The sequence below is a fragment of the Schistocerca nitens genome, chromosome 9 (assembly GCF_023898315.1).
Source record: "Schistocerca nitens isolate TAMUIC-IGC-003100 chromosome 9, iqSchNite1.1, whole genome shotgun sequence".
NCBI lineage: Eukaryota > Metazoa > Arthropoda > Insecta > Orthoptera > Acrididae > Schistocerca > Schistocerca nitens.
Genome location: NC_064622.1, coordinates 301,597,871 through 301,617,012, shown reverse-complemented (window position 1 = coordinate 301,617,012; position 19,142 = coordinate 301,597,871). Strand labels below are relative to the sequence as shown.

The 19,142-nt window shown below is 41.6% G+C and overlaps 1 protein-coding gene and 1 non-coding gene across 2 annotated transcripts in view; both read right to left on the bottom strand.

The window, feature by feature from the left end:
- Positions 1-4,552: 4,552 nt before the first annotated feature.
- On the bottom strand, positions 4,553-4,631 carry Trnap-ugg (transfer RNA proline (anticodon UGG)). The gene has a single exon. It is a non-coding gene; the product is annotated as a tRNA-Pro (tRNA).
- Positions 4,632-9,961: 5,330 nt separating this feature from the next.
- LOC126203076 (mevalonate kinase) overlaps positions 9,962-19,142 on the bottom strand; it is a 40,378-nt gene continuing 31,197 nt past the window's right edge. Inside the window, exon 4 of the mRNA XM_049937314.1 lies at positions 9,962-11,351. Within this exon, the coding sequence (XP_049793271.1) occupies positions 11,076-11,351 (276 nt within the window). The 3' untranslated portion in view covers positions 9,962-11,075. The remainder of the gene's footprint in view (positions 11,352-19,142) is intronic.

Sequence of the window (19,142 nt, the reverse complement as noted above, 5' to 3'; positions counted from 1 at the left end):
CAGCTAACTGCCAATTTGTTAAGAAGTTTCAAGATTAAGTGCTCTTTCTTGTAAAGCAATACTGAAATCACTTCATTGCCAAAAATGACAAGAAACACTAGGTTACAGCACTCCACATGAAAACAATTCTGACATTGGTATCACTGACTTTAAATCCTTATTATTTTGCATTAGTTTTCACACAAAAAACTGGTTGAGGTAAGTGATTAATGATAACTGTTCTGTCATCAACAAGCATTTTGCGATTCTTAACACCAGTAAATTGCCTAAATAGCTAAAAAAAATTAGAGTTGTCATTGTTTTGTTGTTGTCTTCCGGTTAGTCTGTTAACGTCTCTTTCATCTCTGCATAACTACTACAACCTACACCCATTTGAACTTGCTTATTACATTTGAGCCTTGGTCTCCACAATTTTTACACCCCACACTTCCTTTTATCACCCATTAATCCATTGGTTGCCATATTGTACAATGGAAAAGACAATTCATAGTGAAATGTGTGTTATTGTAACTGTATTATTCAAAATAATTCAATCAGTGAGACCTCAGTTATCACTGTTGATTAACTGATTCATGCTATCCTGCACTTCACCTCAAAGTAGTCATCATTCAATGATTTAACTGTCCAAAATGAGGTCCATATTTTGCACTTCTATCAGATCTAACTCCATTCACCAACTAGTTATCAACTATTATGAAAGATAAAATTGCTTTCAAAGATGAAATTATTCTCCTTTTTCTCCACGAGATGCCGTCTCTTAGTGAAAGTTGGTGGTCCACAGAACTTGCTCTGATCTTAACAGTGCAGCATGAAAAGCTTCTACTATACCATATTTGAATGTCTTTCAGCCACATATTTCTCAGTCTTCAATGGTCTTTTGCCCTGTATCATTCCTTCAGTAGTAAATTGTAATAATTTTTGTCTCGCCTCTCATATGTCACAAGTGTTGCGTCTTTCTTCCTTTTACAAGGTGCAGATGTTATTTTTGCTTTTTTAGCCAGTGAAGGACCTCGACATTTTAAATATCCCTGCATTCAGGTGACATTGATAAAAATACCTTTCAAGGGCTCCAGTTTCTTTTCCAGTACTTACAAGGGAACCTCCCCATCGCACCCCCCTCAGATTTAGTTATAAGTTGGCACAGTGGATAGGCCTTGAAAAACTGAACACAGATCAATTGAGAAAACAGGAAGAAGTTGTGTGGAACTGTGAAAAAATAAGCAAAATATACAAACTGAGTAGTTCATGGGAAGATGGGCAACATCAAGGACTCTAAGAACACAGGAGCGCCGTGGTCTCGTGAGCAGCTGTGGAACGAGAGGTCCTTGGTTCAAATCCTCCATAGAGTGAAAAGTTTAATTTTTTTATTTTCAGTTTATGTGACAAAATATTGTGTTTTCATCACTTTTTTGGGAGTGATTATCACATCCACAAGAAAACCTAAATCGGGCAAGGTAGAAGAATCTTTTTACCCATTCGCCAAGTGTACAAGTTAGGCGGGTCGACAACATATTCCTGTCATGTGACGCACATGCCGTTACCAGTGTCGTATAGAATATATCAGATGTGTTTTCCTTCCTGTGGAGGAATCGGTTGACCTATGACCTTGCGATCAAATGTTTTCGGTTCCCATTGGAGAGGCACGTCCTTTCGTCTACTAATCGCACAGTTTTGCGATGCGGTCGCAAAACACAGACACTAAACTTATTACAGTGAACAGAGACGTCAATGAACGAACGGACAGATAATAACGATGCAAAAATAAAGAAAGTAAAATTCTCACTGGAGGGAAGACTTGAACCAAGGACCTTTCGTTCTGCAGCTGCTCACGCTACCACGAGACCACGGCGCTCCTGAGTTCACATTGTCCATGATGTTGCTTATGTGGCCCATGGACTACTCAGTTTGTATATTTTTTCACAGTTCCACGCAACTTCTTCCTGTTTTCTCAATTGATCTGTGTTCAGTTTATCAAGGCCTATCCACTGTGCCAACTTATAACTAAATCTGAGGGGGGTGCGATGGGGAGGTTCCCTTGTTAGGTCCAAGGTCCAACTCGTGTATCCATCAAGCAGAACACAGAAAATGTTGCACAGAACATTCTTGTTCTCAGTTCTGACGTCATGAGGAATTTTCTCATGTTGAATTGCTTCTTCACCTGTTGAATTCTTAATTTTATGTCTCATTTGGAGTCACACTGTTGATCTAAAATGCTGTCTCTGCATTTGAAGGAGGGCACTTGTTCAACTGTATTAACTTTTACTGAAAGATCTGTTTGGATCTTACTTTTAGAGAAAACCATAATTTTTGTTTTGAATGGGTTAACAGAATATCTGAACTCTTCGGTTCTTGATATAAAGTAGAGTGGATTAAATACTATCAAAATATCCAGATAGAGTTGTCTGAAAATTCTTCGAACATGACAACTGGATAATATATTGAACACACAGGAAGATTTTAGGGCATTTTATTATTATTATCAATTGTATACTGTGCATGGCAAAATGGCACTATCCAAAACCAGCTCTGAGCCAAGTGTGGTGCACCATGGGCCATGTAGGACAGATGTTAACAATGGTTGCAAAGATATGCAAGAGTGAATAGACATGCAACTGATGAGCAATTGACCATGCAGATGAACCAGGGGGCTACCAACAATGTCTCCCCAATGACTATTCAGCGAACATTGTTGCATATCGGCCTCCAGAGCAGGTGTCTGGTTCACGCACCCAATCTGACTGCTGTTCATCATTGACGAAGGCTAGAATTTGCACACCAATACTGCAACTTGACATCTGCTGAGTGGTGACAGGTGGCCTTTTCAGATGAATCATGTTTTACACTTTGTTGGACAGATGGTCGGTGGTGTGTACAGTAGGAAACGTCTGCTAGAAAACTCCCTGCAACAATCAGCGGAAGGGCTCAAGTCAGAGTAGGGAGCATTATGGTCTGGGGAATGTTTTCTTGGCATTCCATGGGTGATATCATCCTTGGCGTGATCACATTCACCAGCAGGACAATGCTACATCTTACAGTGTTTGTGGTTCTAAGAGCATCAGGATGAGTTTACCATACTCCTCTGGCCACCAAACTTCTGTGGTTCCACCCATATCAGTCTATAAAAGCCATAGATCTTCAACTCAAAAATGTCACCGGCATGGCTCCATATTCCTATCGGTACCTTCCAGAACCTCACGGACTCTCTTCCTCCATGTCTCACATTGATCTGCACTGCAAAAGGTGGTTATTCAGGCTTTTGACAGGTGATTGCATCAGGGTGATGAGAGAGTGTAGTTGTGATAGACTACCAATCACCCACAACTTCCCATCCTACATAAATATTAATAACCACTTTCTTGAAGGGCTTTCTTGTTTTAACGCCATTCTCATGGGTCACATTTCCTTTTCCTCGCAAAAAAACAGGTGATGTTATAACACTATCAAAATATGCCATGATTCGGTGTACCACCATTGGGCACACGTACAAGAAAGTAAAGTAGCCATGACTGTGTTGTAGTTAACCTGATTTCAAGCAGCCATTGGAAATAAGTCAGGTAGGAAATCAAAGAGCAAAGTAATAATGTCACTTTGGAAATGAACACACTTTTCTATCATACTTGTGAGCGGGATTTGCAGCATTTTGGAAACAAAACGTTGTTAACACGATAAAAGAGACATATGAGAATGCGAGACAAGTAACTCAATTTTTTTTTTTTTCAAAAAGTGGTTATAAGTCACTCTGCAATTCCGTCTCACAATTTGTTATTTTCTCAATTGCATTTATTTATTTACGTTTTTAAACTATTTTTCATGTTAGGTTCACCACCTGTCACGCTATTTATGATACGTTATCTGGTAGGTTTTTTCATCTACCATTTTATTTTTTTTCCTTGCTCTTGTTAAGTTATCACTTTATCAGCCCCTACTACCATCTCTAAACAGAAACATGCGCAGTGTAATCTGAATAAATGTGTCCCAGCTATGTATGGAATATACTCCCACACTGTAACACAATCACCTCTGGCCTGGATTACTCCTACACAGTCTGCATGTTAAACACCTCGCTGGACCATCAGTGAAAAATCTGACACATAATTTGAAAATTGGCAAAATTGTGACTAATCAGACTATACTACATGCCTCCAGTCAGCTACTGTCCAGTTTATGTGTTGTTAAGTTTAATGTAGTGTTATGTGCCGCTGTGAGCAATGGCCTTATGCAAGGTATCAAACATCAAGTGATCAATGCAAGCAGTTCCCTCCACAATGTTCACTCAGAAATTGATTGTGATGGTCCTACATTCACTGACAACACTACTGGGTTTCAAACCAGTTGTCACTGAAAAATGTAACTCTCGTCTCCAGACTCTGTTGGTTATGATCTTTTCCTCTGATATGTTACACGGCTGCAAGTGATACACCATTCCTTGAAAATACATTACAAATGGTTCAAATGGCTCTGAGCACTATGGGACTCAATTACTAAGGTCATCAGTCCCCTACAACTTAGAACTACTTAAACCTAACTAACGTAAGAACATCACATACACCCATGCCAGAGGCAGGATTCGAACCTGCGACCGGTCGCGTGGTTCCAGACCGTAGTGCCTAGAACCGCTCGGCCACCCTGGCTGGCAAAATACATTACAGTCCACATTCATACAGCAAATAATTGGGAAGGTCCCCTCCTGGTGTGGTCATGAGCACCAGGGTAGTGTAGAATGGCCTGCTGCGCAGCACTCTTGAGCTCGCAGGATTCTCTGGCCCGACCTGCAGCATCTGAAGTGCCAGCTCATGGCTCTGTGCTGCCTCAGCCTGCCGCAGCCCACCACAGTGGGCAGGCTGCATCACGAGCAACTCTAGGTAGACATCCCGACTACTGAGCCCACGGGAGCAACACGTCAAACTTTACTATGCGGCATGTGTGTCCCACCATCACCTGCTCTCACAAAAAGATTTTTTTATTCACAGTTGCCTTGCATTTGTTAGATATTTTAAATGGCCACTGAGTGTGTGATGACGACTCACATGTTACTTTCCATTACTGGCCCTGCTGCTCAGTAATCTGACGTAAATCAAACATACATAACAAAATGTGCAATAAACAAAAACTTTTTCACCACTACAAACAATGGAGAATGAAACTTAATGTCCAAAAATAGTTTTAGTATGTTTTTTCACTTATTCTACTCTGATAGAATTATCATTAACAAAAAAGAGGCTGCAAAAGTGACCATCTTGCACTGAGAATGAAACCAGCAGAACTAAAATTTCTTTCAGATGCAGAGCTAGATGCTTGTATACAAAACCTTTTCCTCGTGAGCTTCTGAAGAGTTGGAAAATTTTGCCCACTCGTTTTCCAGTAAGAAGCCACATTTTCTTCCATTTTGCAGTTCTGATTGAAATATCTATCCAGTTTGTCTATCAGAGTAAGACTGCCTTTGACATCTGCCCACAAAGCACACTTCTTTACTTTCGCTGGTAGTGTTTTTGTGGAATTTGATGAAAGAACTCTCTCTTCATGGCTCATACATGCCTCTTTCACCAAAATGTCTTTTACATGATTGGAAAAATACAAAAATCTTCTAATATACCATTTTGCAAATCAGCAATAATGTGAGCCCTATTCCGAATATGGAAGTTTATTGAAAATAAAACCCAATGTCCTGTTGTTGAAGCTATTTGAAGTATTTCACTGAATTTCAGAGCTCCACTCAGGTCACTCACAAATTCGATCGGGTGATCTGATGACATTTTCTCACATATTCGGCTGTTCTGTAGACAAGGGAATATCGAATCTGAGCCTATTAGGCCTATACTCGATTCTGTGAATGACCTTGTTTTTGATCGGGAGTCTGTAATGCCCTTGAGAAAAGGCCACTGGGGAGCTAATGATGTAGCAATAAATGGACTGTATGTCTCACCTCTGCCATGACTTCATGTCTCGTCCTCAAATATCATTTTTAAATGATGGTTAGCGAAAAGTTGCTACTTCTTGGCACTTCTGTTCAATTATGTTTACCTCTGAGTAGAATTTGAGATGTCTACAAAAAGCTCCAATTTCAGAGGCTCATCTGTCCTGAGGTGCCCAAGCCAAATAATGTAATAGTGTCATCGTTCATGGCAACACAAGGTGCAGTGCATGTGAATTCTCCAGTTCTAATTTCTCGGATGCCTCCCTGAAGGGCTGCAAAAATCCTAATCTTTTAAAAGACTTGCTATAAATTAAATGATAGCGTATAAAAATTACAGTACAGTAAGAAGAGGAATTAGTTTGTTCATCAGCGTAATATATATTCCTTCAATTCAAGCCTTTCATAAGTTTTCACACACAGTCAAATACTGACTTTCCTCCTATTCTAACATTATCAGCCAGATATTCCAGAGAGTATCACAGGACTATTCCCATGATCTACCAACAATATTGAGAAGACCACTTTTCTTTGCATAAATGACAAGTTCTTCTCCCAAAGTAAAAATACAATGATCTTGTGGACAATTGATGCATATATACGCTGGGTTAAAAGCATTTCATACCTCTGTATTTAGCATATGGCAACAATAATTCAACTACGAATAATTACGCAGGGCAAAAACAATGTTGGAACCTTGATCAGTCGTAAAAGGCTTCTTGTCTTCCAAGCAGTGCCATGAATACCTAGTGGCATACATAGTCTTGACAATCCTCTTCAAATTGTTTTCGGTTCATCTGTGAACTGGGTAGTAAACAAAACACGATATCAGAGTTCAGTCAGCAAAATAGGAGACTACATGTCAGATAATGATTTCTTCTTGTGCTACATCTCCGCATGTCCGTAGTGGCTGAGCATCCATCTTTTAATATACAAGGAATTACCTCATGCATAACAACATCTCTTAGGCTTAGCACTATCTGCAGTGTGTTGTGACACAGTCAAGGGATACTTTTCCATTAGTTGCATGTGTTGACTAATGTCTCAATAGTTCCATATGACCTTACGTCTTGTGCACATACATTCATGCATTTATTGACAATTATCTTTTGAGCAGGTTTAGAAAAGCATTCGTCATCCTCACAAGACCTTTGTTTATCTCTCTCACACACGCACACATCACAAGAAATGTGCGAAGTGACACTTGGCCATTCTGCACGAGTGTAAATTTCACTGAACACTGAACAGCACATGAAGTTTAACGTTTTTCAGATTGCAGTGCTCTATAGGCTTAAATACTGTCCAAATTAAACTTCTGAGATTTGTTTCAGGATGTGAAGTTTGCACTCTGGATTGATTAATTTTTCTTTTACTTCCCTTTTTCTCAACATGTTCTCCTTCCTCCACAAACAATGTTTAGTTCCTGTGCTCATTTTCTGTGTTAAGGAACAAATGGAGAAGTTTCACCACTCCACTAAGCACTGCTGTACTCATCACTCATAAACCAAAGCTCACAGCAGCATCAAAGCTAACATTAGCCCGTAGTCTGCAGCATACCAGTGCTTGCGCACAGCACTACTCGGCCCACGTGGTAACATAATGGGTTTACTCAGTGCAGAGCTGTGCAGCCACAGTCTAAGGGCTACGTCTCTGTGTGTGAATACTGAACCCATAGCACACTGTTGCTTACGTGCCAGACGGCTCAGCCCATGCAGTGATGTCATGGGCTCGCCTCATCAGAAAAGGTTTTAGTCAAGTGCGCCTGCAGCTCACAGGCCAGGCCTCTGTGCACTACTCTGATGAGGACATCAATCCATGACAGCTCCCATCTATCATATTCATGTCACTTGAGAACTTATGGTTGAGTATGTTTTCTATATATACACTCATTGGTTAGACACCTCTACGAACAAATCACATCCAAATTAGTGGTAAAATAACAATTAATCAAATATACGAGGTATGTCCACAAAGTAAGTTCTGTTTGGTTATATACAACAAACGTGTACAGATACAGAAAAAATATTTATTCTATAAAAATCTACAACTGTTGAACTACTTTTCTACATAGTTTTCGAAATTTTGTAGGCACTTGTCATAGCGTGGCACAAGTTTTTGTATGCCTTTTTCATAGAAAGTTGCCACCTGCTCATTCAACCATGTGGTAACATGTTATTTCAGCTCATCAAGTGGTGACCACCAAGGACAGATTTTAGGTGTAAGAAGAGATGAAAGTCGCTAGGAGCAAAGTCCAGGCTGTACAAAGGATGATCAAACATGTCCCAGTGAACCAGTTCATCAGTAACCACAGACAGGCGTCCACTTCGTTCTTCGTTGTGCACTTGATCATGTCCTTCATTGAATAGTCTGACCCATCTTCTAACCACTGAATCACTCATAGCATTTTGTCCGTAAACCTCGCAGATTTGCTGATGAATTTCCTTTAGTTTAACTTTCTTTGTATTTAGAAAACAAATCACAGATCTGATTTCACATGCGGCGGCATTTTCAATTACAGCTGACATTACAAAGAAGCACTACAAAGCACATATCAGCAGCAGCAATCTGAAAATGGCGTCCATGTCTTCTCCTTGAGTCAGAGTAACTGCCGCATATGCTCAGAACTGCGATCGTAGTGCTGGCGCGGATAGAAATAGAAACGGAGCTTACTTTGTGGATGACCCTCTTAATTGCTCAAAATTAAATCACCTTCTGTTACACTGTTCTACTTACTACCATGAACAAAGCCTACAGCTGGAACTGCAACACAGATAATTTTGGTGTCTGAATTCCTGTCACTATAATAGTTATCAGACAGATTAATGGGAAATAGACAAAGAAGGTAATGGAAAGGTAGTGGTATCATCGTGATCCAAGATATCAGCCCAAAGGGTTGTGTGCAATTAGTGCAGTCTGTGGAATGATTCATAAGATGTGAATAATTATTGTAATATTAAATTTTTAAATTAATCAGGCCTGTAAGTAATTATGCAGCCACCTGCATGTTTGTAAACTTTTAATTAGAAGTCAGGCCGCAGTGGCCAGGACCAGAGACAGCGGCCGTGTGGTGGGAGTTGTAAGTATGTGAGTTTATTTCCGCAGGCCTTTTGACAGAAAGCTAAAATGTTGATGTCTTTTCAGTATGTCTATCTGTGACTCAGTGCCTCCTCTATGTGGTGAATAGCAATCTATCCTTTTCATAATATTGTTTTTAATTAGAATTATTGTGATATTAAGCTGACATGCCTATTACTGTCCAAAGATCTGTGGACAAATAAACAGCCAAGTATAAAATTACTATGAGATACAATGGCTGGGTCACATTAATGAGAACTAATCCTGGATTTCGGAACCTTTAATTCATTCCTTAAGACAGAGGACAAATTCTGGAAGGTTGGGAAGAAGTGGCAATTGATCAGACCATGGATCAGATTATCTAGCTAAATTTTGTATTAAAATTAGTAACACAACACACAACTGAATAATGCAAGTTTCATAGGTTTCAGGCCACAGTGATATTGATAGTGTTCTTTGAGTTGAACAATAAATGGAGCAATTTGAAAATATAAAAGTTTTATGAAATGAGCAGTAAATTGCTCCATTAAGTTTAGCAAGCCTCTGCTAGATATCAAGATGGATTGTAAGTGGGAAGGACGTCTATCACATACACACTAAAATAATTAAGTTGATGGGAAGAATATTTACCACAGCAAGGGAGAGAGTTCCAAGAGACTAATGATGTGACTGACCATTACCTACTTGCACATAATCAAAGGGATAGGGATACGTATGTACTCAAAACTGAAAGTTGAATTTTATTCTGTACACTCAGACTCTAGTTTCAATTTAAACATCTGCTTTGTTAATAAAATTGTCTGCTACCTCCCTCAATGACTCCCTGAATGTAAGCAATCTTATTGAATACCACTTCATTAGTTACCTAATCTGCCCATCTCATCTTCAACATTCAGAAGCTTCTATTCTCTTCTTTTCTGTCCTGTTTATTGGTAAAATGTATACACGGCACAAATAAAATTTTGTACTTCACTTTGTGTCATTTATTTTAATCATGTCAGTTAAATTTATAATTTGCCTTCAATAATGAAATGGAAACATTTGATAGATCTTGTCACCATACTGCTAGCACTGCAATAAAAACACACAGATTTGGCACAATACATTAAACCATTTTTCATCACATAGTAACATTGATGATTTGTGTGTAGAACATAGTACACAAATTATATACCACAAAATTTTGTTCTTTTCTACAGGAAAAAATGTACACTGTATAAAAGAAAAAAATGCAATTAAAATAAATGCAGTTTATATATAGCACGATTATTAGGTACATAAACAGGTTTTCTAAATAAGTGTGATTTCTAGCTGGCTCCATGCACTCAGCTTTGCACATAAAAATATTTTTTTTCAAACTATTGCTAAATATTTTTCTTTTTGTTCTTTGTCTGATACTGCAAATAACATAAATGTAACAATTCTCAAATGGTGAGCTCATAGATAAAAGCCAAACATATACATGCCCAATACATAACCACATACATACCCAGTATATCATAATTATGTAAATAACACAACAAAACTGAATACACATCAAAGGCAAAGAAATAACTGTTTGATGCAAACATCAAGTTATTCAAAGAATTAAATACACAAGTATTTTAACATGAAATTAATATCAACATCATTAAAACTGCCATTGATATTTTGCCAGGAGCATTTTTCTAGGATTTATCTCAAACATAAAAACCTGGAAAAAATTTAATAAAAGACATTCTGCTTGAAAATAAGACATAAGTTATATCAGAGGGGCAGATAAATTAATGTATTTGAAAAGCACCCATTTCTCTGCAAATTTTACGTCAGCACAAAAAAATTTCATTCCAAACTTCTTTATTCCTTTCTAATATTGTATATAAAATAGAAATTATAGACTCCAATTGATAATCTACAGACGATTTTCTACTAGATGAAAAACTTGCATCAACTGCAAGCATTCTGAATATTAATCCATATATGAGCATGATTGGTGCCAATTTACATGATAAATGATGATACATTTATAGTGGTTTGCTTCTATACATAAAGCACATTTAATATTTTGACAGTCTGAAGTAACAGAAACAAATATTTTACAGCAACAATATCAAATAGTGCCCTGCTCCTCCTGAAGCATAACACCTGGACCTGCAATCCCAGTTTCAGTGTAATGGAAATTATGCTGTGCAAGTAATCTTTTCAGCAGCTGAACTCTGTTGTCTTCTACTGATGGTGACAAAAACACAAAAGCATATCCTCCACCACCAGCACCAGTCAGCTTTGCATGTAATCCAGCAGTTGCAGCTAACTGTACAACTTCATCAAGACGAGGATGAGATACACCAAGAGCTTTCAACAGCGACTGATTTATGTCAACCAGTTCCTGAAATTAATTTTTTAAAGTTGTTTCACTTCATGAAGACCGGCCATGTAACAATATTATAATTATTATTATACTTCACACAAGGTTCAGTAAAACAAATGCCAACACATCCAATTCAGTGAAATAAATACACTCTTTGCTGTAATTTCCTGCTACAGTCAAGTTTCCAAACTACTGTCAGGCACTGTATGTCAGTGTATATAATTTAATGATAGAGTGATTGAAGACAGCAGCTTGTGGTAGAAATAATGTGCAATGTTTTTTGAAAGCATTAATGGTTCTTCCCTTTTTAGATATAAATCAATCACAAGGGCTCATCAAACAGGTAGCAAGGTGAGGGGTACTCTAATATCTCCAGATGTCATCTCTCTAGTATTTTTGCATGTCACATTGAAAATGACACTGCAATATTATGGAGGATAATAGGGAACATTTTTCATGATTTAAGTCTGTGTTATCTGTTTCACTTAACAACGTGGGAAAATATGGAGGTTGGGCACAGGATATATTCTAGTATACAACAATGCCTGTTGATCCCACATGAAAAAACTGAGTACAGTGTAACATCCTGACAGTCACAACTAGTGTGATAACCATTTTCACATCTGTAGGTTCTTACGATCAATCATTCGATTGTCAATTCAACTGCACTTCAAAAACAGCTCTAACTGCAGAAATTGCAATAATTATTAAAGTAATACTTTCTATCTCATGACTTCGCTGGTGAATGTATTAATCTATCTAGATTTTTCACCTTCTGAAACAAGACCTAGGGTTGCTAAATGTCTGGCTTTTTCCAGACAGGTCCAGCTTTTCAATGTTCCTTTTAAATTTCTGGTCAGAATTTTTGGTTTTTCGAGAAGTCCAGTTTTCTTGTAAAAGAGCTGCATTTCATCATCTAATGAATTTCAGTGTAGCATAATTGGACTGAATTATAAGCAGCACACATATAGCTATATATTTTTAGTGAGGTTCGGGTGTCACTGGAGAAATGCTGCATTCATAGTTGATGGATACAATATCTTGATTCGAGGTACTGCAGTTTGTCAATCACTGTCCTGATATTTCCTCTGTGTGTCAAAGACAAACTTCACAATGTGATCTTCATGAATGTATATGCATCAACAGAAGAATCAGATGAAGACATGGCAGAAGATTTCTACAATTAGCTACAGAAAGTTTCGGATAGAATACCTAGATGTGACTAAAACATTCCTTGGTGACTATAATGCCAAAGTATGAAGGCTTTCACGACCGGATGACATATCTTCTGGTAAACCTTCCGGGATGTAAGGTCGTGGTCCATGAAACTCTTCGGCTCCTAACGTTTCGTCCAGAGCTGCGCTGGACATCTTCAGAGGGGTGTTTCTCCTCCGGTGAGTCTTGCCGACTGACGGGTCGGACGTCTGAGAGCGACTTATATATCGTAGAAAGTGGGCGTGACCAGAGTTACACGTGATATGCAGAGATAATCTTTGTCAGAGATAAAACTTAACTATCAATCGTAATCTCGTCACGGATAAAACTGTCTAGCTATTCTGTAGTGCTACTGTCCAAATATCACTGAGTTTCATGGTCTCTTCTTTCCGATTAAAATTATCCCTATGTTTATATATTTCAATTGCTTCTCTACAAAGCCGTGGGTAATAGTTCGTCGTCGTAGATAAAATTTTTGTTTCGGAAAACCTCACTTGATGATTTCCTGACTGAAAAGCATGTACTGCTAAAGCCGATTTATCTGTTTTTCCTATTCGGCAAAGACTTCTGTGTTCTTTTAACCGTGTATTTACGCTTCTTTTTGTTGTTCCAATATAAACTTTTCCGCATGTACACGGAATTTTATATACGCCACTGGCTGATAGAGGAGTGCGTTTATCTTTTACAGACCGGAGAACGAAGAGACCATGAAACTCAGTGATATTTTTACAGTAGCACTACAGAATTGCTAGACAGTTTTATCCGTGACGAGATTACGATCGATAGTTAAGTTTTATCTCTGACAAAGATTATCTCTGCATATCACGTGTAACTCTGGTCACGCCCACTTTCTACGATATACAAGTCATTCTCAGACATCCGACCCGTCAGTCGGCAAGGCTCACCGGAGGAGAAACACCCCTCTGAAGATGTCCAGCGCAGCTCTGGACGAAACGTTAGGAGCCGAAGAGTTTCATGGACCACGACCTTACATCCCGGAAGGTTTACCAGAAGATATAATGCCAAACTCTACAAAGAAGAGACACTCAGAAGCATGTTGTAGAGTAAGGAACGTCTGCATGTTAAAACTAGTAATAACAATATGATGGTTGTCCAATTTGCCGCTGCCAACAAGTTAAAGGTAGTGAGTATCCATTTCCCGAGGAAAAATGTCTACAAAGTGACCTGGAAAACACCAGAAAGAAATGAAGCAAATCAAATAGACCATAACTGGTACCGAAGACACAAGCATCTGGCAAGGGAAATGTGTGCACTTTTTGAGGAGCTAAATCAGATTGTGGCAGTTACCTAGCAGGAGGCAAAATGAGGCAGAAACTTGCTGTAGCTGCCAAAGGAAGTAGTACCAGAGTAAAGAAATGGAATATAGAACAATTGAAAGATAGGTCCACTGTTCAAGAGTATCAGAATGGACTGAGACAGGAGTTACAAACAAAAGATTATTAAGACAATATAGACAAAGAATGGAACTCAATCAAAATCGCCATTCTGACAACAGCACATTAAATACTCAGGGAAACACCAAGACTAAGAACTGAAGACTGCTATGATGAATGTAGACAGGCAGTGGAAAAGAGAAAGGAAGCAAGACTTAAGTGCTTACAGTGAAAGACTATATCAAATTAAGCATTTTATAATGAAAAGAGAATAGAAGCAACAAGGGTATGTAGCAGAAAAAAAGGAAGCCATAAGGAGAAAGGCAGAGGAGATGGAAGAGCACTATCAAGGAATGAGAGTAGAATACTTCATACGAAAATTAAAGAAGGAACTCAATAACATAGACCAAAGATAATAGCATGTAAGGACAAAGAGGGAAATTTGCTGACATACAAACAAGACGTTCTGGACAGATGGAGAGAATACTCAAGGGAATTCTGGAGGGCAATCATAACAGGATTGTGCAGCCACTCTGTTACGCTGCAGATCCAGAGATATATGAACCGACATTAGAAAAGGTAGAGCATTATCTAAAAAAAAACTCCAAAGCACCAGGACCTGGTGGAAAAACTGCAGAACTATTGAAAAATGGGGGAACTGGCCTTCATAAGTGATCCACAAACTTATGAAGTTGATACGGAATCAGGAAAGAATCCCAGAAGGGTGGATCTTAGGGGTAATCCAACCAATCCATAAGAAAGGAGACAAGACTTCTTGTTTGAATTACCATGGAATTGCCCTGCTGAATGTAACCTATATGATTCCCTCTGGCATTACCTACAACAGTAGTAGTAGAGGGGTTTGGTGGGCGCACGACAGCAAGGTCTTCAGCGCCCGTTCAGTATCCTAGTGAGACGGGCGTCAAGAAAAAAAAAGCTTAGAACATTTACATAAAACGGAACATAAAACACGGGGAACAATCATTGGAAAATATCTGCTCACCCACACCGAAGCGTGGGATGAAGCAGGGCGTCAGCAGTAAAACATGGACAACACAGGAAGAAAATGAGAGAGGGAGCTAAAACAATGTAGCAGATGGAAGTGGCTGGCTGACCGCAAGGAAAAAAAGGGAGGAGTCAGCCGCTCTGCAATACACTAAAACCTCCAGCCTAAAAGTTTAGGCCAGAGTCCAGACACATCACAAAACTTAAAAACCCTAGACACACACGTCTCATCGTCAGCTAAAACACAAGGCAGATCCCCATCAACTTGTGCTGCTGCCCTTGCATCACGGTATAAAATGCAGTCTGTTAAAATGTGCCGGACAGAGATGTGCACACCACAGGCATCACAAAACGGAGGATCCTCCCGCCGTAATAAATAGCCATGCGTCACAGGACGGTGCCCGATCCGCAGACGTGTGAGGGCCACCTCCTCCCGCCTGAGCAACCGGCAGGAGGAACGCCACGGCCGAGTGGTTGACTTTACCGACCGCAGTTTATTGGCCGTCACCGCCAGCCATTCGTCCTCCCACAACTCCATGCTCTTCCTGTGGAGTGCAGCGATGACTGACTGCAAGGGGATAGGACACTGGACCACATCCTGCTCTCTGCAGGCCTCCTTGGCAGCCCGATCAGCCTGTTCATTGCCCCATATGCCGACATGACCAGGCACCCAGCAGAAGGACACCTCTTTACCCCGCTGTTGGAGCAAGTACAGTTGGCCATGTATCAGCTGGACCATCTCCTCAGTCAGGTATAGGTTCTGCAGTGATTGTAAGGCACTAAGAGAATCGGAGCAGAGAAGAAATCGATCGCCCCAAACACGATTCATCTGCTCCAGTGCCTTCAGGATCGCGTGGAGCTCCGCTGCGAAAACGGTATATTCAGCAGGGAGGCGAATCCGGGTAACATGATCAGGGAACACCACAGAACAGCCAAGGGAAGTCTCCTGTTTGGAGCCATCGGTATAAACGACAGTGAAACCGTGATGCACATCTAAAATGTTAAAAAACAGTGACTGGAATGTAAAATCTGGCGTGCCATCCTTCTTAAAACGAGTCAAATCTAAAATAAGTTTGGGTCTTCGGAGGAGCCAAGGTGGAGATCTGCTCCAACCGCGACGTAAAACACGAAGACCAGCCATAGACATTGCAGCGAGGCAATCCTGTGCGCGAATCCCATAGGGCTGCGTCGCACGTTGCCGGTTATGAAATAACCGTGCCAGAGGAGGCTGAGCAACGGTATGGTATGCAGGGGTGTATGGTGTGGACAAAGTTTTATACGCCTGGCGGACCGTAAGTAGCTGTCGCCGCATATGAAGTGGCGGTTCACCAGCCTCTGCACAGAGGCTTGGTATGGGGCTAGTTCGGAATGCCCCAGTGGCCAACCGAAGCCCTTCATGGTGCACAACGTCCAACATCTTTAAATAAGAAGGCCTCGCGGACCCATACACCGTGCACCCATAATCGAGCCGAGATCGCACAAACGCCCTGTAAAACTGGAGCAGACAAGTTCTGTCAGCTCCCCATGTACTGTGGCTAAGACATTTTAAAATACTTAAAGCCTGAAGCGACCGCCGTTTCAGGTCTTTAAGATGAGGTAACCACGTGAGCCTCGAGTCAAAAATGAGCCCCAGACATCTCACCGTGTCTTTAAAAGACAGAATAGTGTCCCTCAAGCGCAACTCAGGAAAGGTGAAAATCGAACGAGAACGGTTAAAAAGAACACATACAGACTTCTCGGTGGAAAACTTAAATCCACTCTTCAGCACCCAGTCATCCAAACGCCTAATCGTAAGTTGCAACTGACGAGTTGTCGTTGCAAGGCTTGAAGAAGAGCAGAACAAAGAGAAATCATCCACAAACAAAGAACACTGGACAGGACTTTTCACTATGGACGTAATGCTATTAATAGCGATGGCAAAGAGAGTCACACTTAAAACGCTACCCTGAGGGACACCATTCTCCTGCTCAAAGCGATCAGACAGGACGTCACCAATTCGGTACCTAAAATATCGTGGCGAGAGAAAAGACTGAATAAAAAGAGGAAGACAACCACGAAAACCCCATTCGTGAAGCTGCTCCAGGATGAGACGCCTCCAAGTGGTATCGTAGGCCTTCTCGATGTCGAAAAATACACCTATAAGGTGATGACGGCGTAGGAAAGCTTGTTGAATAGCCGCCTCCAGGAGGGCAAGGTTATCGAAGGTGGAACGAAACCTCCTGAACCCACACTGAAAGCGACTAAGTAGTTGCCGGGATTCTAACATCCAGACAAGGCGGCGGTTGACCATCCGCTCCAAGGTCTTCCCTATGCAACTAGTGAGGGCAATACTACGGTAGCTACTTGGGCGCGTGCGGTCTTTCCCAGGTTTTAAAAAAGGTATTAAAACTGCCTCACGCCACGCGTCAGGAAAGTGACCCAACGCCCAAATGGCATTAAAAAGTGCGAGGAGGATTTCTTTGTTGCGCATTGTGAGGTGCCATAGCATACTGTAATGGATCCTGTCGTGACCAGGGGAAGTGTCACGAGCTCCAGACAATGCAGAATCCAGCTCCCACATAGAAAAAGGGCAGTTGTAAACTTCATGAGAGGTGGGCTGGAAGTTCAGACTACACCTCTCAGCAACCGCTCTATGGCGCTGGAAACCTGGATCCTGACTGGTTGTGGCAGTAACTGTCGCAAAATATGCTGCCATAGTCTGGGCAATGTCTCGCGGATCTGTGTAGAGAGTGCCGTTATTCATTACAGCACCTATGGGGCACCTCCCTCCTCTGCCAGAAATTCTCCTAATGGTCTCCCATACAATGGAACTTTTGGTGGAACGATTAACGGTGTTCAGGAACGTTTGCCACGACCTCTTCTTGCTCTCACGAATAATGCGGCGACATCTCGCCCTCGCCACCCGAAAGGCTGCAAGATTCTCAGCAGTCGGCCGACACTTGAACCGCCGCAGGGCCGCACGCCTGGTCCTGATTGCAGAGCGGCATTCGTCACTCCACCAAGGCACAGGTGGCCTTTTCCGGTGGCCTGTGGACTGTGGAATGGATGCTGCAGCGGCGTGGTGGACCGTTGTGGTAATATGATCCACCCACACCTCAACATTCACACAGTGTTCGAATTGGGCCAACTGGCTATAAAGTGTTCAGTCAGCTCCACTGAGCACCCATCGTGGTGGTCTCCTTTCGGGGCCCACGCCATCTGGCAGGTGAATCCAGATTGGGAAATGATCACTGCCGTGCAAGTCAGCGACCACTTCCCAGTGAGCACTAGCGGCAAGAGCTGGAGAGCAAAACGAGAGATCTATGGCAGAGAACGACCCAGTCGCCGTGCAGAAATGAGTACTCTGTCCTCCATTGAGCAAGTAGGCACAGGATGACAGGAGAAGCCTCTCAATTGCTCTACCTCTGGGGCAGGTAATTGCAGAGCCCCAAAGCACATTGTGGGCATTAAAATCACCACAAATAATGAATGGCTGGGGGAGCTGTGTAAGAAGGTCGGTGAGGGCCGCTTCATCAAGAGCATCATGTGGGGGCAAGTAAAGTGAGCATACAGTCAATGGATGACGCACGTGCACGGACACAGCGACGGCCTGTAGAGCCGTCGTAAGTGAGAGAGGCGAGGAATGGTAGTCCGTCCTGACGAAAATACCTACGCCTCCTCTAGCTCTCTCTCCACTCAGGTCGTCCTTTTTATGGAGTGTATAGCCTCGTATCTCAGGGGAGTATGATGGATGGAAATACGTCTCCTGGAGACAGAGACACAGTGGTCTATCCTGAGAAAGTAGACGAAGTTCCTCCACATGCGTCCTGAACCCTTGCAAGTTCCACTGGAGTATGGGAGCCATCTATGTTGGGGGTAGCACCTTCATCCTGTCTCTCCGACGGGGTGGGGAGACCGCAGCAGGTGGAGGGGCAGGCGTGGGACGAGATGATTGCCCCACACATACATCGTACTCCATCAACTCTGGGGAAGAGTCAGATGAAGCCTCGCGTAAAACAACATCCGCATGGTCAGATGGTTTACCACGAGATTTGACCCGCTGTTGCTGCTGCACAGTAGCTTTCTGTGGCTTGGTGGACTTTGGGGGAGCGGATGTGGGAGTGGTAATTGGCGCACTGGGCTTGGGGACAACCTCAGCTGTTGGAGGCGCGAGGGGCTGGACCAAGTCTGCCACTGTACCTTTGTCTGCCGTGCG